Source organism: Notamacropus eugenii, chromosome 1 (genome assembly GCF_028372415.1).
Source record: "Notamacropus eugenii isolate mMacEug1 chromosome 1, mMacEug1.pri_v2, whole genome shotgun sequence".
NCBI classification, from domain to species: domain Eukaryota; kingdom Metazoa; phylum Chordata; class Mammalia; order Diprotodontia; family Macropodidae; genus Notamacropus; species Notamacropus eugenii.
In genome coordinates, this window is record NC_092872.1 from 497,859,698 (window position 1) to 497,886,410 (window position 26,713).

Sequence of the window (26,713 nt, forward strand, 5' to 3'; positions counted from 1 at the left end):
AGTTCAAGTGACTTATCCAAGACCATACAACCAATATGCATCAGAGGTAGGACTTGAACCCAGGACTTCCTGACTGGAGTCTGCTTTTTATCTACTATGAAACAGAATAGTTTTCTCAAGTTACAGTACTTTGAACTAAGTTTAACTTAGAAAAAAGGTAAACATTTTTCTTAATAATAATAATAGTGAAAATAAAGCAAACTAACTTCTAACAGAAATTTCCTCCTCAAACTCCATATTTGGTGGATATTTTTGAAATATTCTAAATAAATAAACAACAAATTATGATCTGATCCAGAGAGATAAAGTGACTACATTTACAAAAAATATAGAGAGCAATGAATAATACATTTAAAAATTAATCATTTTATTTGCCAGTTTTAAAAATCTCTGTCAAATGAAATAAAAGCAAATAAAAGCTGATTATGAATCACTTGATCTGTCAACAGAAGAATTTTTTACTTTATGTTCAATACATATTTCTAAATATTAGTGGTAAGGAATTAATCCACCATGGATGATTATGATATATTTAGTCTTGCTCCATCTGAACAACAATTGTTAGTAGACTTGTCCCATGATAGTAAATTGAAGCAAGCATTGGAATCAGAAAATTTATGTTTGAGTTGTGAGTGAATAAAAGGCTCTAAGGTTTAGCAAATTAAGTAATGCTGTACACTATTTGCAATATTTTATTAGCATTAAAGAGTTTTTCTATTTTGGGTATTATGAAGACAAAATTCTATTCTAGATTAGCGGTTGAAAAATAAGTAATAACATCATCAATGACATCATGGTTTGAGAAACTTCGGGCTGAAAAACAACCACACTCATCACATTAATATTATCATGAGGTTTTTTGTTATAAATATGAGCATTATAAGTCACTTTATCAATAAATTAATACCTATGCATATTATGTTATTTTATTACATGTTGAATATTTATAAGTTATAAAAATTATTACAGATTCTTAATTTTAATAAAATATTACCTAAGAAAATTATTTTCGGGAAAATTTTTATGAAGAGATAGAGCATGACAATTTTTGGAGGAGGTAAAAAAGCAAGGGGTTGTTATGTGATGTTTAGAAAATAGCTCTTCCCTCCAAAGCTCTCTGAGTGTGTGTGTCAGGGGTGGGGTGGGAGGTGGGATGGGAGTAGGACAGAGACTCAATCTTATTAGCATAGAGCTCCAGTCCAAAGAAGGCCAACTCATACAGAAAATGACCTACAAAGCAACATATAAATCCACAACTTCAGCTATATTGAATATGATCCTTGACTATGAGAAATGAAATGGGAAACCTGGGGTATGCACATCCTGGAGGACACCACTTTCAGTTGCTTGAGTAAATTTTCCCCCAAGGAAGCCAGTTCAGGCCAGCTGCAGAGAGAAGACTCCAAGCCTGGTAGAGCATGAGAAATTACTGATGACAGAAAGAGCTGAGACAGCAGCTGGCAGCTTGTCCCAGTCCTGGGGCCCTAGGGCAGGCCACAGATGTGGATTTCCTAGCACAGGCATACTGATACAACACTAGGGCAAGAAACTGCTGATGAGACATCAGGATGCAACAGAAGTGGTGTAATGGGAAGAGGACTGGTTTTATACTCGAGAGGTTTGGTTTTGGATTCCATCTCTGATACTTGTTACCTGGGTGATCTGTTTTGGACCTCAGTTTCCTCATCTGTAAAATGAAAGGGTTGGGCTAGAGGATCTTTAGGAGCCCTTACAGCTCTAAAGCTAACAATCCTCTTACTGACCAGTCACTCTTACTCTCAGACTCACTTTTAGGGCAGGCACAATGCCCTACACATAGTAGGTGATAAAAAAAAAAAAAGTTTGTTGAATTAGATTCTGTTAGACCAGCACTGAACTCTCCATTGTCTCTCTGTGTTAATGGGGTGGGAGCAAAAAATGACTCTGACAATCTAGAACAGCAAATAGCGTTAAATAAAATTTCAATTGGCCTTGAGTATGCCTGAGGTAATGGAGCAGTGAGAGAGAATGGGGATTTAGTTCTAATTCTCTCTGTTTCATTGATTGCAAAATTTCACATACCTGTAGTTCTCCACTCTTACATCCTACAACACCCTAACAGGATATTTGCTCAAGGACAGCCATCTCCCCTCACCCATTCTCCTGAAAAATCAAGCAATAAGCATTTATTAAATGCCTATTATACGCCAGGCACTATGCCAAGTGCTAGGGATGGAGTCATCTGTGGCATCGATTATGTTGCATTTATTACAGGAGAGAATATGCACATAAATAAGCTTACACAGAAAAAAGTTTACCTAAAATAAACCCAAGGAAATTTGGGAAGGGGAAGACACTAGTCATTAAGGAGGATTACAAAAAGTCTTCATGTAGAAGAGCCTAGCTCTGAAGGAAGTAAGGAACAGATCTAGCGGAAAGGGTACTGGCTTAGAAATCCTAAGACCTGGGCAACATTACATAAGTCTCTTAACCTATCTGGGCCTCAGTTTCCTCCTGTGTAAACCTGTATAAGGACTAGGTGTTCTTTTAAGTCCCTCCCAGCTCTAAATCCCCTTATTCTATCGTCATCTTGTCCTCACCACTGTGCTGTTGCTCAAATGGTTCCTCGAGTCTTGATTACTTTTCTTTTCCCCTGGATTTATTCAAAGCCTTCAAAACCATCCTTCAAAGTCCAACTCATGATCCACCATCTCTGCTCTACTTCCCAGCCCCCTCAGATAGCCCCTTCTCTCAGTCCTATAGGATTTTCATTCTGCACTATGTGATGTGAACATTGTATAGTTATAACATTATATAACATATACTTCATACAGTTATAATATTATATATAACATTATGTAATTATATATTATATAATTATATTATATATGACAATATATAATATATGGCATATATTATATAATATCATATACGTATGATTTTATATAATAATTATATAGTTATAAACACCAGCACTATAGTGTTGGCACTCCTTCCACTGGTGCTGATGTTGATGATGTCATCATCCACATGTAGCTTCTCTTCCTACATGCCTCTCATCTGTGTCCCATGCATCCTCACAGAGGGTTACTCTACAAGGTGGATACCTTTCAATATAGTTACCACTGTGACCCACAAAACAAGACAAAAAATAACCTCTTAATAATATGCTATCGCAAAGTGTTTTCTACTTGTTTCTGGATATCCTCTTGAACTCCCTGAAACAGGAGATGTATTAGTCCTTTTGAATCACCCATGGGCCAGTCATAGGATTTAGTATATGATATAGCCTCAGTGAACAGTTATTTATTATAATTATCTTACTGACTATAGTGGAGATAACATAGGATTTGAAATCAGAGGATTTGGGTTTGAATATTTGCTCTATGACTACCTTGGGATAGTCACTTATTATTTCAAGGCCTTTGTTCCCTTATGAGTCAACCTAGGTTGTACTAGATGACCTCAAAATTTCCATTCAACTCTAAATCCATGATCCCTTGAACTTCGATTGCCTGGGGAGTGGGGAAGATAAGAATGGGATGTCCAGGGAGGAGTACCATCTTATAGTTAGAAGTTCTTCAGATACGGGTAGGGGTGAATTCTTAAACAATGAAAAACAAAAATGATTAAAAAAGGCAATAGCAAAAGATATAATTTTGATTACATGAAGTTGAAATGTTTTCGCACAAATAAGATTAGTTTATCTAGGATAAGAAGAAGGGAAGTAATTGACTGGGAAGAAAAATCTTTTTGTATTAAAATCCTCTAATAAGGGTTTGAGATCCAAGATATATAGACAATGGACAGAAGTACATAAATCCAAAAGCCATTTCCAAACAGAGAAGGGGTAAAGGGATATGAACTAATAATTTCCAAAATAAGAATAGCAAACCAATTTGAAAAACTTAGTTACTAATCATAAGACAAATGTAAATCAAAACAACCCTGAGGCTTCACTTTATACCTGGAAAAATAAGTTGGAGGGACTGTAGTAAGACAGGCACACCATATAACAGTATAATGTATTTTTGGTAGTTGTATGAATTGCTACAACCATTTTGGAAACCAATTATGAATAAAACATCCACAGCTTTCACCCAGAGATTCCACTGCCAGGCATATATATCAAGGAGGTCAGTGATAAAAAAGAAAGTCTCTATGTCTTCCAAAATGATTAAAGCAGCACTTTGTGGCAGTAAAGACCAGAAAACTAAGCACATGCCATTGACAATTATAAACATGATGAATTAGAGCAACATGGAAAGACTTAAATGAACTGATGCAGAGTGAAATAAATAGGGCAATATAAATATATACAATGACTTCAACAATATAAATGAAAAAGAACAATCACAAATAATCAGAACTGAATATTACAAAATTATAATGATCAAGCTTGGTCTGAAAGAAGTGATTATGAGAAAACATCTCCCCTTGCTTCTTTGCATAGGTGAGGTTCTACAAATATGAAACATTACATATCATGTCAGACTATTTATGGGTGTTGATTTGCTCTGCTGACTTTTTTCTCTTCCCTTTAAAAATTCTTTGTTATAAAGGATGACTCAGAAGGAGAAGAACAGAGAGAGAGATTCACTGGGAAATGTGGGTAATATAAGAACAAAAGATATCAATAAAATCTATTTTAAAAAAGAAAATATTAAGAAATAACTGCCCAAATGAATAATTCACAATCAGTAAACAACTGAGACTATTGATGTAGGGGAGTACAGTTGGGAGTATAGAGTCCAGAAGGAAAATTAATTCCCTCTTTTTACCCTTTGTCTACTCTCTCCATACTAAGTTCAAGGAAAGGCTCCACTCCCCATGACTGGGAAGACAAAGATGATATGCAGAAGAAGCATAGGTGCACTCAGCATGAGTTAGGGAAAACTGTCTGTTGGTCCCTGACCTAGAGAAGAGAGAACACCAATGCCGGAGATCCTGGATATTCAGCTTCAAAATGTGGCCTCTTGGGAACAATGTCAGTTTTAGGGGCCACCCCTGGAAGGGAAAGTTAAGGACATGTCAACATCCTTGCTTTTAACAGGAACTCCTTGAAGCTTTGTGCTATGTGGTTAGTTTTTGGAAAAACAAGGCTGAAATTCATTAGCTCCCCAGACTACCCTGACCTAGGAACAAAGCTTGGCTTCTTCTTACTGCTTTGAAAATAAATTTGTAAGGGGAGGGTGCTCAAGAGGACAGCCATAAGGGGAAGAGAGGCAGGAGAAAGGGACAAAGGAGGGATTCACAGCTGGAAGAATCCGAGAAATCTCTCTCCTCGGGATATGATCATCTCCCTGGGAGCTCCCAAATTAAAAGGCAAGAATTTCCTCAGTGAGAGAATTTGAGGTGGGGATTTTGAAAAGGCCAGTTGTGTACTTAGGGCACATGGGTCTCCTCTCTTTAAATAGCTTTCTGTTCCTTGTCCCATGCCTACCCCAGAGCCTGGTGACACCATCTACAAAAGGATCCGGTATGACCTTCTGGGCTTAGAGTCAAAGCCTGCCTCTTGTCCAGAAATTTGAAGAGTAAATATGGCATAAGGGATAATTTATTGAAGCTCAGGTCAGGAAGACTAGAGTTGGTTCTTCATTTTGCTACTTAAAAACTGTGCAACCTTCAGTAAAATATTTAATCTCTGTTTCAGTTTCTTTCCCTATAAATGGGGTTAATGATCCTTTCTTTACTGCTAGGGGATTACATTATATTTTCATCAACATTTTCTCACTTAGGAGTTTTTTTTTTACTAAAGAAAAGAATAATAGGAATATCATAAAATTGTGCTATATGAATGAAATGAAATATTATTGTGACATAAAAATTACAAACATGGTGATTCAAAGAAACTTGGGAAGACTTGAACTGATGCCAAGTGAAATGAGCAGAACCAGGAGGGAACTTGACATTGAACACAATAATGTAAAGAAAGTATCTTTGAAAAACTGACCAATTCAGTGACTAATCTTGACCTCAGAATCCTGATGATGATGTATGCCTCCCATTCCTTGTCAGATAGGTAGGGAACTAGAGGCACAGGATGAGATATATACTATCAAACACAGTCAGCATGTTGATTTGTTTTATTTGCCTATACATATTTGTTATGGGAGAGTTTCAATTTTGGGTGGAGTGGGTTATAAGTGACAATAGAGATGTAATGATATAGAAAAAAGTAGGAAGTAAAGGGGAAAAGAGAGAGGAAGGATGGAGAGAGAGAGAAAGAGAAATATAAAGAAAACATTAAAAAATACACAGGATGAAACAAAAAGAAAGACACCATAGGTGTCACAAAAGTGATTTGTCACTAAGGGGTTAAGCTTCATATATATATATATATATATATATATATATATATATATATATATATATATATATATATATATATATATATATATACATACACATATATATATGTATATGTATATACATATATACATACACATATATATATATTCTATTAAAAAACAAATTGTATGTAACAGAAACTTGCCATTTCCTATACAATGCTTTTTTTGTACTTATTTGCATATTGAAAGTTCATTGATGTTTAAATTCATAACAAAAAAATCAAAATCAAATCAAATAAAGATAGTCTACACTGTTCAACTCTGTCTCCCAATTTGTGCCTCAAACAGGGTCAGGTTTAAGGTAAGTATTTGATAAAATGAAACTTGCATGGGATCAAATTCTCCTCAAGTTCCCCTCCTCCCAGGCAATACTACATTCACCAGTGGTGTTAGCACTGATTTTAATCATCCTTCCTCACTCTCAGCTTAAATTTCCATTTAGAAACTTGCAGCTGGAAAATCCAATTCTGGTTTTTTGACTTTGGATAAAATTAAACTTTACATCAAATTTAACTAGCACTGTTGTGTAGACAGGCTGAAGTCAGCATCCAACCCCAGCGCTTTTCCTAGGCAGGCAGATAGAACCCTGGTTTGTGAGAAGGCAGTCAAGTCCTGCTCATAAAGCAAACATTATGCATGAATTCATCCATGTGCTACCTCTGGAGACAACTTCAGTGCAAGCTCAATTCACTCATCCCGATTCCAAATGCATTGAAGGCTGCCCATAAAAATGAGGCTGCCCTGATTATTTGACATTTACCACAGAATCCAATCCTGGACCTGTATCTACTCCACTGGCCCTGAAAATGTATAGTCAACAATGTCTTGGATCAGGGTTAGATATAACTGAATCTTTTTGTTAATTCCCTATTAAACTGAGTGCCAGGGATGATGATGCAGTGGAAAGAATATTGAATTTAGAATGCTAGGTTTGATACCCAGCTCTAATATGTGTGACCTTCGGCAAGTGATTTCATACACACACACACACACACACACACACACACACACACACACACACACACACACACACACACACACACACACACCTCAGTTTTGCCATCTGGAAATTGGAGGACTTAGACTAAAATCTTCTAAGATCCTTCCACACCTAAATCTATGTGATGATGATGGAGATAACCAAGAGGCTTAACATTTACATCTTCACAATTCAACCTCAGAGAGAAAAGTTTTATCTTCTAAAACAAGGAGAAATCGTTCCTCTCATTTGACTTCAAAAGTCAACACTGAGGTTGGTGGGTGGAAATTAAAAGAAGACAAATTTTGGCTTAATATGAGGAAGAACTTTTCTAACAGTCAGGCATCTAACAGAGATGCTTTGGAATATCCTGAGATCCTTGTCACTGGAAGTTTTCAAGTATAGACTAGATAACCAACAGCCTGTGAGGGTACACAGGAGATTCCTACAGGAGAAGAAAGTTAATCTAGACAATTTCTAAGGTTCCTTCTAATACTGAAATTCTACGATGCTAGGATGGTTTGAGTCTATGATTCTATTGCTTACCTAGGCTGGGTCCTTGTCCGTGGATGAGGTCCAACAGCAAGGTCCAGACCAACCAGACGCAGATGCATACCTTAGCTGACATGGCACTCGGAGTCTGGGGGAAAAGACAGGAGAAGATAGCATCTGCATATCTGATGTGTGTCACCTCTCAGTCCAAAATCCCATTGGAAGTATGTGAAGCCTCCTTCAAATTTCATGCCTTGGAGGGAGGGTAGATATTGACCAATGGGTCCATTGTTTAGGGGTAATAAATCAGAAGGGAATTTGGCTCCAAAGGCTGATCTTCTGGAGGAGAATCGGCCAGCTGAGGAAAGAGTTGCTCCGTTCTGCCTCCAACCATTTTCAAAAGATACCAATGCTTTGGAATATTCTTACCTTTTTGGAGGCCATAGTTGTAGAAGCTAGACTGTCAGGGTCATCTAGATATCAGTTGGTTCTTCTTCCTGTCTCTAGATAAGATAAAAACAATTTCTTTCTTCTCTTCCTCTCACCCTCAATTATTAGCATCCTTGTTTGCCTGTCTCTAAGCCAATGCACAGAGAGACAGATATCAAGAGGCCAGCCAGCTGTCAGGATGCAATCTCCCAGACAGAACCTTTTCTTTTCTGCCTCTGGGGAAGAATATTATAAGAGATGAGTTTTCTAATTATCAGGAATTCCTATTTACAGTCATCTATCCCTTGGTGCTAGAGAGGGTTCAATGGATAAGGGGAGAATTTTTCCTTTGACACTCATACACCTAGGACAGATAACTCTCTGACTTTGCTTGGGAGTGGAGATGCATAAAAGGGAACACAAATCCTGAAGATTTCTAGGATGAGCAGGGAAGAAGATTTAGAAGCTAGGAGCAAACAGAACAAGCCACTGAAAGATTCAACAAAAGCACTACAGCCTTTAATAGTGCCTATTTTCAGTGAGTCAGCCTTTATAGAGTCCATGCCATGGGCATCCTTGGAATTTCTTCCTTCAATTTTGAGGGGAATTTGAGTTAGTGATTTTTTGATTATCCATGTGTTAAAGAACCCCGGAATTGTGAGAGCAAAGACCTTAATCCTAAAAACTAGTTACTCCTAGCCCTTACTATTTAACTGTGAGAATTTAGGACCCTCCAGGGCCACATTCAAGCTTCTCTGCGTTTACTGTCCCCAGGGATCTCTTAGGCTAATCTTAGTCTTGTTCACAAAGTCAGCACCCTCATGTTTCCCCTCTACATGTTCTCAGTAGCCTGGATCTATGAAATGTCAAGCAGTATGATAGTGGATTGAAGGAGCCTATGCCAATGGGGAATTTTAGTCTCCAATGACACACCCTAAGTCCACTTAGAGATTCTCATTCTAGTGTGAAGCCCTAAACCCTTGACTTCTTTGGAAAGTGTTTTGCCTTTAAATGTACTTACATATCTATGACCTCATTTTATCCTCACTAAGGATCTGTCAGGTAAGAGTCATTATGTACAATTGTACAAGCTCCAAAAAGTCGTAACAGATACAAAGGCTATACAAGTTGAAAGTGGAACGCAGGTCTCCTGAGTACCTAGATCCAATGTTTTTCCCAAGGGATCCACTGGGTCTTCAATAAGCAGCCAACCTTGCTAGTGTCAGCTTACTTTGGGGGCAGTCTTTTCTAGAATTTTACTCCTAAAAATTCAAAACTCCAGAAATTTAAATTTTATTCCTAATTTGCCAGACATTTTTTGGTCTCTGTGCCCATCTTAGTTCGAATATGCACTGAGTTACACACACTCTCTCATTCTGCCCAGCACAGTCTTTCAGAAGTTAACCTCCCCCACTACACCCCTGCTCAACTCTGCTACCCTGAGGAAAGACCCTAAAGTAGATGGGAATTGGGTTCCATCACAAACCTTTTCCTTCAAAGAAACTTCCTTGCAGACTGGTCCGAGAGGGAAGAGAGGGAAGATGTGTCATCTACATTCCTGATTTCAGGGAAAGAGTCAAGTTGTAAACTGCTGCTGGTCTAGCCCCAGGGGAACTTATGAAACTCCTTCTGAGGCAGTGACATCATTGCTGAAGTAGGATAGAATACCCGTCCCCTTCCGTTTTCATTTTTTCCTCCCCTCCTCTTCTTTTCTTTCCCAGGCCTTTCTCTTCTTCACCTCTCCTTTCTTTTTCTTCTCTATATCTTTTCTCCTCCTCCCTTCTTTCTGCTCTCCTTCCTCACCCTCTTCTCCCCTTCCTTCTCTTTTCCTCTCTTCTCTCTTTCTTTCCCCTTTTTCTCTCTCCTTCTCCCCCTTTCCTCCCTTTCCACTTAAGACAAAGAATGGCAGATTCTGCTTCTCTGAAAGTCTTTAAAATAAAAAGAAGCTTTTTGAGATGGAGGTAGAGATTGTTGTCTAAGAACAATATCCAATTTGAGGAGAAAGGAGAAAAAGATTGCAAATTTTAAGTCAACAGCATTTTTTTCAGTTTCCCCCAATTACACATAAAAATAATTTAGAACATTTTTTTGAGGCACTCAAGGTTAAATGACTTATCCAGCGTCACATAGTTAGTGTCTGAGGCCAGATTTGAATTCAGACCTTCCTGACTTCAGGGTGGTGCTCCGTGCACTGTGCTGCCTAGCTGCCCCTGTACATTCATTTTTAAAAATTTTAATTCCAAATTCTCTCCCTCCCTCTCTCCCACCTCATCAAGAAAGTAAGCACTTTGATATAGGTTATACATGTGCAGATGGCACAGTGGATGGAATGTCAAGCCTGGAGTCAAGAATCCAACCTCAGATACTTACTAGCTATGTGACCTTGAGTAAGTCACTTAACCCTCATCTGAGTTTCCTCCTCTGTAAAACGATCTGGAGAAGGAAGTGGCAAACCACTCCAGGATCTCTGCCAAGAAAACTCCAAAAGAGAGCATGAAGAATCAGACACAATGGAAATGACTGAACATACATGGGCAGTCATGCAAAACATATCTCCATATTAGTAATATTGTGAAAGAAAGCACAGACCAAAAATCAAAGCAAATCAAGAAAAATAGTTTGTTGTTTTTTTTTTTAAAAAAAAGGAACATATTTTGATCTGTAGTCAGACTCCATCAGTTCTTTCTTGAGGTAGATGGCATTTTTCATCATAAGTCCTTCAGAATTGTCTTGAGTCATTATATTGCCAAGTAATTCACAGTTGATCATCATACAATATTGCTGTTACTGTTAAACTGTTCTCCTGGTTCTGCTCATTTTACTTTGCATCAGTTCATATAAATCTTTCCATGTTTTTTTGAAAGAATTCTGCTTATCATTTCTTATAGCACAATAGTTTTGCATCAAAATAATATATCACAACTTGTTCAGCCAATTGATGGGCATCCCTAGAATTTAAAATTCTTTGCTATCACATAAAAGAGCTGCAGCATGTTTGTACAAATAGGTTCATTTCCTTTTTTTGTTTGGTGTTTTCTCTATTTGGAATACAGCTCTTAGAGTACAGCAGTTTAAAGAGGCTAGAACTCAAAGTCTTTGGTAACAGAAGATCTTTATGAGGGGCGGAGCCAAGATGGCGGAGTAGAAAGACACACATACACTAGCTCCGAACCCACAGCCCACAGAATATCTGCAAAAAAGAACTCCCGGTGAATTCTGGAGCAGCAGAGGCCACAGAACAGTGGAGCGGAGGAGATTTCTGTTCCAGAGAGCCCTGCAAACCTCTCGCAAAAGGTCCTTCATGCTGCGGACCAGGAGCCAAGCCTAGCCCTGCCTCGGCCACGCTGCACCGAGAGGAGTGGATCTGAGACGGAATCTCCAGTGGCCACGCGGGTCCTTCCACCCACAGGTGACAGGGGTCAATGAAAGGGTCTCTTTGGTGGGTTGAGAGGGGAGTGGGGTGCCCCCATAACTCGGGCCCCCTCGGGAGGCAGCAGCAGACAGGGGCTCCCAAAGCAGGCAGGAGCCCGGATCTATTGTTGAAGGTCTCTGCATAAACCCCTTGAGGGAACTGAGCCCCATGAGGTGGCCCTGCCCCCACCTGAGCACCTGAACTTAATCTCACACTGAATAGCAGCCCCACCCCTGCCAATAGCCCTGAGGCTGGGAAGCAGCATTTGAATCTCAGACCCCAAGTGCTGGCTGGGCAGATCTGGAGGCAAGGTGGGGGTGGAGAGGACACTCAGAAGTCAAGTCACTGGCTGGGAAAATGCCCAGAAAAGGGAAAAAAAATAAGACTATAGAAGGTTACTTTCTTGGTGAACAGGTATTTCCTCCCTTCCTTTCTGATGAGGAAGAACAATACTTACCATCAGGGAAAGACACAGAAGTCAAGGCTTCTGTATCCCAGCCCACTCATTGGGCTCAGGCCATGGAAGAGCTCAAAAAGGATTTTGAAAATCAAGTTAGAGAGGTGGAGGAAAAGCTGGGAAGAGAAATGAGAGACATGCAGTCAAAGCATGAACAGCAGGTCAGCACCCTGCTAAAGGAGACCCAAAAAAAAATGCTGAAGAAAATAACACCTTGAAAAATAGGCTAACTCAATTGGCAAAAGAGGTTCAAAAAGCCAATGAGGAGAAGAATGCTTTCAAAAGCAGAATTAGCCAAATGGAAAAGGAGATTCAAAAGCTCACTGAAGAAAATAGTTCTTTCAAAATTAGAATGGAACAGATAGAGGCTAATGACTTTATGAGAAACAGAAGATCTTTATTAATCACATTATCAAACAGAATGAGCCAAGATTCCAAACATGTACACACAGGAAAAAAACTGTAAAATGTGTCCTAAAATGAGAACAAGCTTAAGACCCTCATCTTCCAGGAAGTTCTTCTTGATATTAAAACTACATACCCTTTTCTTGAATTCCTGCTGTTTGGATTTAGAGTTAGAGCATCTGAGTTCTAACACAAACTCACACTTACTTTGTGAGTTGGGACAATCCTCTGGGCTTCATCTTTCTGACCTGTAAAATGAGAGTGAAGCTAGATGACCTCTAAGGCTCCTTAGAGTTCTAAATCTATGAGTCTTAACCTCTGTTTCACCAACTTAGCATGACTTGGCTCTCCATTGTTTGCCTCCTCAGATGTTAGGATTTTCTTCTCATTGAGCATTTATTTATTCCTTCAAAAACTATTTTTAAATGGTTATTAAGCATCAGTCACTGAAGACACAAAAACAAAGAAACAATCCCTACCTTCAAAGAACTTACATTCTATTGGGGCAGGACAACAACATGATGAGCACAGGTGTGTGACAGCCTGAGCAAAGACATGGAGACAGGAATGAAAAGAGTTGTGAGCTTCTGTAAAGTATAAACTATCTCTTCTCCACATTGTGTCATCTCCATAGCACTGAGCAAAGTACCAGACACGTGTCATTGCCGTTTGGTCTTCATCTTTGAAGAAGACCAATAACATCAAAATGTTGGGTATGAAACATTCATTTGGTTCTGGCTGATCAGTCCAATACAGACTCAAAAGATGTTACCTCAGATTGGGCATAAGTGGTCGATTGGAACATTTGTAGTGAAAGTAGCTCTGGATTTGACCAGTTCATCCTTCCTTTGTGCTTCTACAATTCTTTTTTGCTCCTAGAATACAGCACCTTCTTTGATGTGGGCACACCATGATGGGTGGTCCTATGCCAGCATTAACCAAGTCTCAGAATCAATGTTAAAATTCTTCAGAAATACCTTGAGAGTGTTCTTGTATCACTTCTTACCACCATTATTCATCTTGTGTGAATTCTCCATCTTTGGGGCAAGTATACATTTGGCATTTCAACTATGAAGCCAGGGCATTGGAGTTGCACTCTCTACAACAGAGTTTGAATGTTTGGCAGTTCATTTTGAGAGAGGACCTCAGTATACAATACCTTATCTTTCTAGGTGATCTTCAGGACCTTTCTGAGACAATTTAAGTGGAAGCAATTCCGTTTTCTGGCACAGAATTGACTGTCCAGGTGTCATAGGCATACAACGATGTAGTCAGCACAATGGTTCTATAGACCATTAATTTGGTATGCTTTCTGATATTTCTTATCCCTCCCATTTTCTTTCAGAGCTTCCCAAACACTGAATTAGCTCTGGCAATGTGTGCATCAACCTCATCATCTATGTGGACGGGTCTGGAGAGCATACTGCCAAGGTAAGTGGACTTATCTAGAGCATTCAAAATTTCTCCATTTACTATGACCGATGATTCCACATATGGATGGTGCAGTGCTGGTTGATGGAGGACCTCTGTTTTCTTGATATTGACTGTCAGGCCAAAATTAGCACAGGCAGCAGAAAATGGATCCACACTCTGTTGCATCTCAGTCTCAGAGGCTAAATTGAGGTACTGAATGTGTGTAGCGTACTGTGGAACATACTGATTGTTTGGGGTAATATTATTTCCCAAAGCAGGCACTGTGGGAAACTCAGTGAATCAACCAATTATTAGTCTGGGGATCCCTTAAAAAATTAGCAGGTTAACAAAGTTTGATTATGACCTCTCAGACTATGTTTTTTCCCCCTCTTCCTTTCTTTCCACCAATTCTAATATTTTCTCTTTTCGGGGCATCTTGATTCAGAAGATCTGTGTTTGAGTCCTGGTTCTGACTCTTCCTAAGAAGTTCAGAAAGTCATTTAACCTTTCTGAATCTGTTTACTCATTTATAAAATAAAGATGCTACTTGTAGTACCTACATACTGTAAAGGTTTCTAAAGAAAGTGCTTTTTCAAGGACTCCAGGAATGTCCATTGGGGATAGTAGGTTAACATCTATTATCTCATAACCACTATCCTGCTACCAGCACTGTGAAGGTGGACAGCAGATATTATCTCCATCTTATAGATGAAGATACTGAGACTCAGTCATGTAGTCAAGTTTCAATAGCTAGTAAATGGCAGAGCTGAGAGTTGAGACCATCAGTTCTCCTGGTTTCCAGGCCAGTACTCTTCCCACTATCCCCACAGTGACTAGAGTCAACATTTGAGGAATAGGAAATCGGATGTGGAAGGAGAAAAGTAGAATCAGAGCTCCCTATTCTGAGAAACATGAAGTTTGGAGTGTGGGGGAGAGAGTAGGGAGTAAAGGTGCTCTCACACTCAACTGTTTCAGTACTGATCATGTCTCCTACCCCCAACACACAGAGAGGAAGATCTCTAAAACACTATCTGAAGTTACTCAACTGTTCATATTCTTTTGATTTGGTCATTCCACAACTGCACCAAGACACGCATATGTGTACACACACACACACACAAAACAAAGGTTAATGACAGGGAAATAAAAAGGTGCCACATATCATTAAATATTCCTAACTTCATTCTGTGGTAACAAAAAAAGCTGCAAACACCATGAGTGACTATCAATTGTTTAATGACTGTGGTGCATGAACATAATAGAATAATATTACATCCTAAGAAACAAGAGACAGTGTAGACTAGTACCTAATGAGTTGACTCTGGTGTCAGAAAGATCTGAAATCACGTCCTTCCTCTGACACATACTGGCTGTAGTGGCCCTGAGCAAGTTAGTGAACTTGCCAGCATCCACCCCCTAGGACACTCTCTAGGACTGTAAGGAGTAGAACAGGTGCTAATCAGCATGGATAGAGTTTTCTTATTAGAAGCTTCCTACACTGAAAAAGTCACAAGGCTGGTTCAAAAAAGAAAAGGAAGGGAAGAAAGGGAAGGGAGAGAAATAAACAAACAAGGAATGAAGGGGAAAGAAAAAAGGGAAGGAAAAGAAAGAGAAAGAAAAAAGGAAGAAAAAGGAAAGAGAAAGAAGAAGAAAAGGGAAAGAGAAAAAGGAAAAAAGAAAGGAAGGAAGGGAATGAATATAATTCAAGAAAACATGGGAAAACTAGGATGAATTGATGCAAGGTGAAGGAAGCTGCACTACTGAAACAACAAGCACAATCACTACCATTGGGCAAATGAAAATGACACTCAAAGACGACTGAACTCAGACTGATTTCGATGTTTGACCATGGAGGATGTAACATGTAGCCTTCTCTTAGAAGACAGGTGGGGAACTACTAGCAAAGAATGTGATATACGCTATCAGACATAGCTGTTTTTTTGCAGGTTGATTTTGCTGAACTGATTTCCTTTGTGACAAGGGAGGGTTCAATGTGTAGGGAGAGGGGTTATATAAGAAAATGATCCCAATGGACAAAGCAAAACAAAAAGCATCAAGAACAAACTTAGCGAAAATAATACTTTCTGAGGAACTGGTTAGAGCAAGACGTAGACTCTTAGGTTCTGGCCATCTCTTGGTTAGAGCACTTCTGCTGGCACAGAGCCTCCCTTGGTCTGTTTAAACCATTGTGAAAAAAAATCTTATTTTCCCTGTCTCTTTCCCTAGGTTTCTTTTTTGGTTATGCTTGTGTTGAATGTGCAGAGCTGTTCTGCCAGGTCTGCTGGAGGTGTTCACACAGACTCAAAGTATGGAGGCCACTAAACAATGACAAGAAGACATCATGCCATCAGAGCTCCTTCCAATGTGTGTCATAAACTCTGAGAGTCACAAGCTCTGAGGGTTGGACAATACAGAAGACCAAGAAGTTTTGCCCTTTGTCCTAAGACCCAGGCTTTGCTTCCTATGGTACGACAACAGAAGGTGGTATACCAGACTAAAGTCATGACCAAATGGTAAAAGAGCCCAAGGTCTATCTTTGATTGTGGCTTTAGGACATGGGGCAGTCACCTCCAGGGTTGAAGCAGGGCACAGTACCTCCTTCATGCTTTAGACCTTCTCCATCCCTCAATTCACTCTGCTTCAGCAGTGTGGGCCGCATCTTCTTATAGCTCTTTTAACTCTGCAAAGGCATATTTATGGATACTGTCTCATTAGAGCCTCATAACAGCCCTGTGAGAAGGATTGAAGTTCAGAGGAGGGAAATATCTAGCCTCAGGTACAGAGTCAAGTTAATGGAGGTCCGAGTCAGAACTAGGACCCTGGTGGTTAGATTTCTAGTCCTATGTCCTTTCCACTACACCACACTCTCTTTCATGTAACTATCTGGTCCATCTCTGGACACCCTCATTGCCATAGGCAAAAGGTAGCTCTGGATCTCTTTGGAAAGCTCCTGATAAAAAGGTCATCTTGTCTGTAATACCTCCTGGATTGAGCTCTTTAAACAGAAATGATCTCGTTCTTCTCTGACTCCTTCAAACTGTATATGTGAATCTCTTGTGGTCAATAATCACATCCTACCTTCTACTATATCTATACATACACATACTATATATAATGTATACATACACACACCCATATATGTGTGTGGGATATATGTGTATGTATTTTTGTGTGTGTTCACATGTATGCATACACACATACACAATATCCTCCCTACTGAATTACAAACTCTTTGAGGAAAGGAACATATCTTACCCATTTCAGCGCCTACCACAATGCCAGACAGAGAGCTTTGCACATAGTAGGTACTCAATAAATGTTTACATAATGGGCAACTTGGTCATTCTCAGGGCTTCAGAGCTTCTCTCTAAAGTTACATTCCCCACCCCACAAACATTTTAGTCTTGGCCTTTCGATGGCCTTACAGTTCATCCTGGTTGGCAAAGGGAGTCCAGCACTGGGGAGGGGCAGGGGAAGGTTGGCAAAGGAGACTCTCAGGTTTCTTTCACTCTATGTCTTCCATAATCTCCATAATCAGTGTCCGTGGCCCCGTCACAATGAGGTTGCTGACCGTCTGGTAGTCCAGATGTAGCACCAAAATGCCATTCACTGAGATCACAAACTGGCATACCTGGATTGGAGAGAAAGAGGACCTAAGGCACAGTGAGACAGGGGGAAATGGGCCATGATATCTACCAGAAACAGCCAGGTCTTAGCATCAAAGGCATGTGACTTTTCTGGTGTCTAGAGCATTTGCTAAGGCCAGATCAGGTCTGCAAGGGAAAGAATCATGTCTGTTCATTTGGTTTAAATGTGATGTGATGAAGGCTTTGGCTCCAAAATCATCCCATTTAAACCTCTTCACTAGGTCACACTGCTTCCTCTCCTATCAGTCTCTCAGCTCAGATATACTGCACTGAGATACAAGATCTGAATACCTCCTCTCCCAGAATCCCCTACAGAATCTTGGGCCATGTGCTTAGCATAATCTTGGGAAAGTCCTGGGATGACTCTGCCTTATGGGCCCTTTCCCAGGGTCAAGAATTAACAGGACATACCTGTTCTTACAGGAGGAAGGGCTTTAGGTCACAGATCCACAAAAAGGACTCTGGTGTTATGGTTTCTAGTCCTCTGCTTTTTCCACTAGGAAATGCTGCCTTTCATATGGTAGGCACCTGGGCCTGACCTACCAGAATGGGCCCAGTTGTCTGTGGAAAAGATGGGATTCCATCTTACTTCCACCTAATCCCAAGAAGCCAATATTTTAAGGTACTTTTAGTCTAATCTTTTTTTTCTCTCATATTGAACCAGTGGTCAATGGGTCCAAAAAGCAACATGTCTTGTTGCATCTGGTTAAGCATGTTCAAGCATTCTCTCTCTCTGCTTTGTTTTCCTTTTTTATTTCTTAACTATGAAAAGAGGAGTGGAGAGAAAAAAATAGGGAAGAGAGAAGAGAAGGGAAGAGAAGAGAAAGGAAGGGAAAAGAAAAGAGGAAAAGAGAAAATAAGTCTAGACAAGCTCTCTATGAATCCTAGCTTTTCCTTGGGGGACCCCAGCCTGAAGCAGCATTTGACTCAACTACTGTCCTGAATGGTTTTGAAAATGGACAGTAAACTGTTCTAAGCTCACAGTGCCCATCCCTGAGTGCAACCTCTCAAGGACCATGAAACAGGAACACAAATGCATAGGAAAAAGCTCGTCTCCCCCATTAGCCCATCCATGAGGTACCTTCATGCCTGCAGCAGCAGCTGGGCCTCCAGGATCCACAGCCTGGATGTGACAGGGTCTTCCTCCTCGGACTACAAACCCCCAGCCCACCGCATCCCCCACAATCTGGAAGGAGAAGGCAAAAGATTATTGTGACACAGTGGTGCAATTGAAAGAGGCCTGAATTTGGAATCAAAGGGCCTAGATTCAAATCTTGACTTTGCCACTTAACTATCTAATCTGACAGATCTCAGGCAAGTCATTTTATCTCCTCAGGAGTGTTTCTTCATCTATACAATGAGGTTGGACTAGATGGCCTCTAATGACCTCAAATGGTCTAAATTTTTGTTTCTGGGACTATGTGCAATATTGGGTGGCTACCAGCCTCAAAGTCCCTGTGCCAGCCCAGAGTGTCAAGATGTTAGGCCCCATTACCCAAAATACAAAGAAGAAAGCAAAGACTGGGAAAGGTGAAGCAGAACCAAGAGGAAGGGGGAGAAAGATGAGAAAAGGAAAAGTCAATACTCTTCTACAATCTGATCATAGATCTTGTCCCTTTTCAACAAGCTCTCTGAGGGCAAAGATTCTCTCTCTTCATCCTCTCTGCCCTGCAGTGCTTAGCCTGACATTTGGCACAAAGAATTACGGAATCTAAGGACCAAAAGGGATGTCTAAGGGCTTCTAGTCTAGACTACCCCTGACTAAAAATCCTTCCTAAAACATCTCCAGCAGGTGGTGATCCAGCCCCTGCTTAAAGACCTCAGTGAGGGGGGAATCCATTACTTTCTATGGCTGTCTTTTCCATTTAAATACAGCTCTAATAGGAAGTGTTTTCTTATATATATTATTTTTTTTCTTAAACATGGTTTTACTTACTACCAAACCCAAATCTGCCTGTCTGTTCCCAGTTCTGTCCTATGGGACTAAGCAAAACAAGTCTACTCCTTCTACCTGATAGCCCTTCATATACTTAAAGATGATTGCAGTGTCTTCCCTAAATCATCTCTTCCCCTAGCCCAACACCCTTGGTTCCTTCAATGGATCCTTGCATGGTCTGTTTTCCAGTCCCATTATTATCCTGATTGCTCTCTTCCAGACAATTTCCAAGTTATTTATGTCTTCCCTAAAAAGTGGCACCTAGAATTGAATGTGGTGCTCTAGATATGAATGACCAGGGTAAAGAATATCAGAACTATTATCTCTCTTTTTTGGAAATGATCATTCTCTTAAGACAACTAATATAGCATTGGCTATTTTTGGCTGTCATGTTGTACTGTAGACTCATACTGAGCTTGTGTTCCACTAAAACCCTCAGATCTTTTTCAAAGATCTTTTAAAAAAGCTATTGCCTAGTCATGCCTTCCTCATCCTAAATTTGTAAAGTTTAGTTTTTGAACCCAAAGGTGGAAGCTTATATTCATCCCTCTCAAATTTTATCTTATTTCACTCTGCTCCTCTTTCTAGCCTATCAAATTCTTCAGTTAGCCATCTCCCCAAGCCTCACATCTTCAGATACTTTGACAAACATAACATCAATGCCTTCATCCAAGGAACTGATAAAAAATAATGTCCAGCACAGGGGTAAGGACAGGTAATATTAAAGTTCACATTTGCGCAGCAATTTCTTCACAACAACTCTTTGAAGGAAGTAGCACAAGCTATTTGCTACCTTCTATAAATGAGGATACAGGTTCAGATAGGTTAAGTGACTTGTCCATTGTCCTACAGCTAATAGACGTCAAAACTAGAATTTAAATTTAGTACTGCTAACTCCAGCTCCAGCACCTGATTCACCGTGCAATACTCCCTTCAACCCACTGACTATAACCCTCCCAAAGTTGACATCAGCACAGGAAGAATCAGTGACTTGTTCAATCAAATTGAGCTAAGTTATAGAGATATAAAATTTTAGAGCTGAAATTGAGCTCAGATATCAATCACCAAATCCAACTCCTTCAATTTACAGATGAAGAAACTTGAGTTCTAGAGAAAGGGAAATGACTTCCTCAAGGTCACATAGCGGATGGTTGAGACTAGAGTCAGGGTTTTCTTCTTGATTCAATGTTCTTTCCATTACACTGTTCAGCTTCCTACTTGCCCATAATAACATAAGGGGAAGTTTAAAAAAAAAGGTAAGGATAGCAGGGCAGGTAGAGAAGGGAAAGAAAGGAGAGAGGACAGGTATAGCAGAATGGTTCCACAAAAAGTCATTCTAGGTTCTCCCTTAATTTCCCTCCCTTCATGGGGTTTTGGGGCTTCATGGACACATTCAAATCTAACATTGGGAAACTCAGACTTTGTGCCAGGGCTATTGGCAGCTGATGGGGGCAATGATTTGGAAAGGTATTCTTATTCCTCCCCAAGAAGATGCCTCCCTACAATGACTTCTTTCCCTTTTTATACCAACCAATCCATAACATGACTGCCCCTAGGCTACCATCTCTAGAGTTCCCTTTCCATGATTGTGTCCTAGGACTTAACTTTATTCCCAATAAACACTAAGGCACTGGCCAGATTTACTCTCAGACAGATCACCCCCTCTTCCAGCATGATTGCATCCATGATCAACCCATCCTCTGCACCTCAGTATTCCCAATCAAATTTTCTCTGGGTGCCAGGATTTCTAGCTACAACTGTCCACTTACTGTTAGAGTCTTCTTCACATAGGGGGCTCCTGGGGACAATAGCTCCTCACTGGTTACCTGTCTCTTCAACACTGATGTGGAAGAAGGGGTCATTTAGTTAGAGTTCAAGGAGGTCCACAGAAGGGAATAAGGAGGGGTCCCATCCTTTTATCCCAGTGAAGCCCACCAACCCTGGTCATGCCTTTTAATTTATCCCCAACTTTTATCTTGGGTAGGGGAAACATTCCCTTACCGTACTAAGAAAGTGGCCTATCTCTGGGATGGACAAATGGGCACTCAAGCTATTACAGTCAGGTACCCATGAAGACCTGGAAAGGAATCCTGATCCAAAGACCCAGAGATTTGCATTTTAAGGAAAAGAGTTGCAAGTTTTGGCAAAACCTGTGCCTATAGCACAGAACCTTCAATTTTGGCACAAGCAATGTGTCATTCATTCATTCACTCATGCCCAATATGTGCCAGGTTCCTCTGGGAGACATAGAGAAGGATAAAACATAGTCCCTGACAATAGGACACTCTATACTTAATGGTCTGTAACTGAATATTTGTATGAGCATGTGTGATACTGCATATGAGTGTGTGTGTATGTCTACATTTGGAAGTCTGTGATATTAGTGTTTATTTATGAATGTGTCTGTGGGACTGCATGGGTTAGCCAAGATCATATCTGCTTCACCCTACTTAAAGCATCTGATACCACCAGGTTATGGACAATACCTCGCAACTTCAGGTCTAGAACTCTGCCTCTCCAGTCACGCCACCTAGTGGCGCTTTGAAGAACCAAATCCTTGACGACTGGTAACTTAGGAAATCACCCTTGAAAGAGCCACAGAGATAAGGTCAGCTGATGGAGTTTGTGTTCAACTTGTCTAAGATCACATAGCAAGAGGGTGACAAAGAAAGAGGCCTCAGCCTTCTGATGTGGACTTCAGGGCTCTTTCTCCTGCACTATGCCACTGAATTGAAGAGTGATGTTGACCAAGAGATGAACAGGAAGCCTTACCTGACTTGGGGTTGCACTCAGAGCCTGGTGGGAGACCCAGAAGAGGTGGACTGTTATAGAAGGGGCCAGCTCCCCCTGCTAAGCTGGTGACACTGCTTCTTCTGACAGCAGAGACCACTTTGATCTCCTTGTTAGGTTGAACTAGAAGAAAAAACATAAGGCATTGGTTTGGGAGGGCGTTAGAAGAAAGAGGTCTTCCTGCTCCCACCAGAGAACAGTCTGGATCTCAGTTTTCACTGAGACATGTACCCTGACAATAACCTAATCCAAAACTTTCTCTGGATGAGACAGCTACACCTAGCAGCTGAGGTTAGGGGTAGAGGATTCCTGGGTATTTTCACATTGAACAAATAGCAGAATCACAGATAATCCAAATTTCCGTTGACTTCTATATGTTATGTATGGTACTCCCACTCAAGTATATGTGTGTATGTGTGTGTATGTATATATATACTTATATATATATATATATACACATATATATGTGTATATGTATATATGTGTGTGTGTATATATATATATATGTACACATACACACACACACACACACACACACACACACACATATATTACCTCTCTGCTTATCCCTGAGACCTATGTGGCATGTCCCTATTTTCAGAAGCCTGGATCTCAGCCAAATAGCAAAAACATAAGGTCATTTTGTGGAGAATTGAGCACTGGTACCAATTAATATTCCTCCTCTGAGGAGGCCTTGACCAGTTACCTGAAAGGAAGCTGGTATTGCCCTGATCAGGGTTGAGCTTTCGAAGACAGAAGGGACTATCAGGGCTCTCAGGGACAGCTCGGAGATTGTCAGTCAGAAGCTCTGTCAGCCGCCGCCGCCTACGGAAATTGATCCGGAACTGGTAGAGGAGATTACTGTCAAAGAAGTGGTGCTTGGTAGAAACTGGGCAGGGAGAGAGGAGAGGTCACAAAGGCTGGAGAAAGTCCCTGCCTCACCCTCCCTATTCTCTGCTTCTCTTTCTCATTCAGACTAAGTCTCTTCCATGGCCACCTACAAAACAAGCACCAGAGGGTCTCCTGCTTTCAAAACATTTCCTCCAACAACCAAACAGCTCTGTTCACTTTCAAAGGTTTCCTTACCCTGAGTGCTGCACTTGGAGTCAGGAAGGCCTGAAATAAAATTTCCATCTCAGAAACTTATTAGCTATGTGGCCTTGGGTAAGTGACTAAAACTCTATTTGCCTAAGTTACCTCATCTGTAAAATGAGGAAGTGGGACTCAATGACCTCAAAAGTTCCTTCCATTTTTATATTTATCATCTTATGTTTGACCTAGAATGCTACTTCCTGCTTCATTGGCATCCCCCTTCTCTGAACTCCTACAATTCAGATCACTGGTTTCTCATACAATGAACCCTGGATCACAAACTCTCGTCTTGTTCTGTGTATAAAAGCTTGGTCATCCCAGCCAGAGGGAGCTCCCTGAAGGTAAGACTAAGGACTTTTCCTTTGTCTCTTTCTACAATGGTATAACAGAGGAAAGAACCAGTCCTATAAGAGACAACAGTAAAGACTTACCAAAGGATTTATTGTTTTCTGGTGCCTGAAATTCCAGCATTAGTGTGGCATTCCTTGAGAATATTCATTGCAACTCCTTTAAATATAGGAGCCATCCCACATTGTATGGGAACAGAGTGAGAACATAGGACAAGGACACTATACTTCTCTGACTTTATTATAAAGTTGCCCCAAAGAGCCCCTCCACACCAATCTCCTTGTACCTTATGCTCTCCTCCCCCTCACCATGTTGAATAATCCCATGTTCCAGAAGAGTCCGACATAACTCCACAGCTTCCTTCCTGCTGGCTGCCTCTCCCTCCTGAGTAAGCCAGTCCACCATCTCACAGCCCAGGAAAGCTCGCTGGTACCTGACAGACTTTTCCTCGCGTACTTTAAGGATTGAGTCATCTGCACTCACCAACCTAAAGGGAGAGTCACATTGGAATGAGGATATCTCCAGCCCCTCCTTAATAATTCTTCTTATGGCACTTTGTAATATACATGATGCTTTTAAATCCCTTAGTTCTTTAGACTTCTATGGCATCCTTGGAGATCCACTGTGAGGTAGGCACAGCAGCAGGTATTCTAATCTTCCTTCTACAAAAGAGGGGGAGTGACTGGTGCCCAAAGCCATGGAGCAAATTTGTAGTAGAGTCCTGGGAAGGTCATGTGTGAAAGCAAAAATATGAGGAGTCTGCTGACTTTGACTGACTCCAGTTTCAGCTCTGCTCCTAATTATGTATGTGACTGAGGAAAATGATCCTCAGCTTCTCTATCAGTTAAGGAGGAATAATAATATATGCCCTGTCTACCTCACAGAGTGGTTTTGAGGAGGAAATTATATTCATGTTTGTGAAGAATACAAAGCTCTTTACAAATGTGTGGAATGTCACTGCTTTTTGTTTGAAGGGTATGTGTGTGTGTACATGTACAGTGTGCATGTATGATCTGTGTGTGTACATGTATGTGGGTGGGTGTAGGTATGTGCATGTGTTTCTAGCTGGACAGAAATAAGTAGGAGGCTGCTCTGCCAAACACTCTGGCGAATACTATAGGTCCAGGACCTAGGCATCTCATTGAAAAAGGCTCAGGCTCACTGGTTTGGGTTAGGACTGACTCTCTCCCAGCCCTGTGTAGGTGGGTACCTTGGGACACATGCTTCCAGGACCAACCACCAGAGGGGCTGATCTTTAGCATCCCCCAGAGGGTAAAGGAGAGCAACCTGCATCCTTAGAGATGGTCAGCAGAGGGAGCCCCAGGCTGCGGATCCTCTTATCAGCTGTTACTCTGAAAGGGATACTCAGAAAACTGGAGTAAAGACAGGAAAGACAGGTACACACACACACACAGGTGATCACAAGCACACTTAACGCAAGTGTAGGTCATGTGAACATTACAGACAGGAATGAGCTCACACTGTTCAAAGACGTGTTCCCTCGGATATTACACAGACACACATGTATACTTCCCATTTACTCACATGGGTACTAGCAAGCAGACATGGGGCCATAGATTCAAAGATAAAACCTCATTTTACAGGTCATGGGACCATGAATTTAGAGCTTAAGGGACTTTGGAGGCTAACTAGTCTAGCACCCTCGCTTTACAGATGAGGAAACTGAGGTGCAAAGAGATAACATGACTCATTTGAGGTCCAGTATGTAGTAAGTGACACAACTGGAATTTGAATGCAGGTTCTTGGACTCCAAATCCACCATGCTTGCCACCAGACCATTCTGGTCCATTCAATTAAATTGGATAAGAATCTATTTAGCATTTCTATGCCAGGATACAAAGAAAAAATGGAACAGTCCCAGGCATCAAAGAGCTTACATTCTACTTAGAGAAAGCAACATATATGGAAAGGAATACACAAAAGTATGAATACTAAGTCATTTGGGGTCAGGGGAAGCACTAACTAGAGAAATCAGGAAAGACCTCTTGTTGAATATGGCATTTGAGCTAAATCTTAAAGGGAGTATAGGGTTCCAAGAGGCAGACATAAGGAAGAACAGGATTCTAGGCACCATGTGTCATCGGGCTGAGACAAAAGCCATAGATATGAGAGAGGGCACATTGTATATGATAAACATTCAACAGGTCTGCTTGTCTGGAAGATGGACTGTTTAAAGACAAATAAAGTGTTATAACCCTGGAAGGGAAGACTGGAGCCAGCCTGAGATGGACTTGAAATGCCAAAGGAAGGTTACATATTATCCTAGAGGCAAGAGGGAGATACTGGAGCTTCTTAAATAAAGGAGTGACATGGTCAGATGTGTACTCTTAGGATATTACATTGACAACTGGATGCAAGATGGATTAGAGAGGAGAGAGACCATGAGGCTAATTAGAAGTGGTGCCGTTACCAAAGTTCAGGAAAGATGTGGACCCAAGCGAGGGTAGTTGGTCACATGAAAAGAGAAAAGTGTACGGAAGAGAGAATGGAGGTAGAATTTAAGCTACTTGGCAACTGATTGTCTACGTAGGGTGAGAGACAGAGTCAAGGATGAAATCTAGTTTGTGCCCTAACAGAAATGTGGAATGTTAGGAAGAAGAGTGAGTTTGGGGCCAGATTAACAAGGCTGATTTTAGACAAGCTGAGTTTGAGGTGCCTGAAGGCTATCCATTTGGAACAATCCAATAGGCAGTTAGTGAGATAGAACAGGAGTTCAAGAGAGAAAGACAAGGGCTGGATATATGGATCTGAGAATCATTGTGTAGAAGGGATAGTTGAACCCATGGGAACCAATGAGATCACAGAGACAAGTGAGCGGGGAAGTGAGAAAAGGGAGATGAGTCCAGACAATTTTTTTCTAGAAATTTGTCTGTGGAAGGAAGAAGATGTAAAAAACTATATTTGCTGGAGCTGGCATGCTCAAGTTTTTTTAGAATGGGGCAGATCTGGGCATGTTTATG

At 40.7% G+C, this 26,713-nt stretch overlaps 1 protein-coding gene across 2 annotated transcripts in view; it reads right to left on the reverse strand.

The window, feature by feature from the left end:
• Nucleotides 1–26,713, reverse strand: part of COL20A1 (collagen type XX alpha 1 chain) — a 117,978-nt gene that overhangs the window by 70,210 nt on the left and 21,055 nt on the right. Inside the window, exons 4-9 of one of the 2 annotated variants that reach the window (XM_072633306.1) lie at nt 24,041–24,219; nt 22,999–23,181; nt 22,275–22,415; nt 21,272–21,342; nt 18,648–18,752; nt 15,139–17,550 (exon numbers count right to left, since the gene is read on the reverse strand). In XM_072633306.1, the coding sequence (XP_072489407.1) occupies nt 17,425–17,550; nt 18,648–18,752; nt 21,272–21,342; nt 22,275–22,415; nt 22,999–23,181; nt 24,041–24,219 (805 nt within the window). In that variant the 3' untranslated portion in view covers nt 15,139–17,424. Of the gene's footprint in view, nt 1–7,857; nt 7,952–15,138; nt 17,551–18,647; nt 18,753–21,271; nt 21,343–22,274; nt 22,416–22,998; nt 23,182–24,040; nt 24,220–26,713 lie in introns of those variants that run through there. The other variant, XM_072633307.1, reaches the window with a different exon arrangement.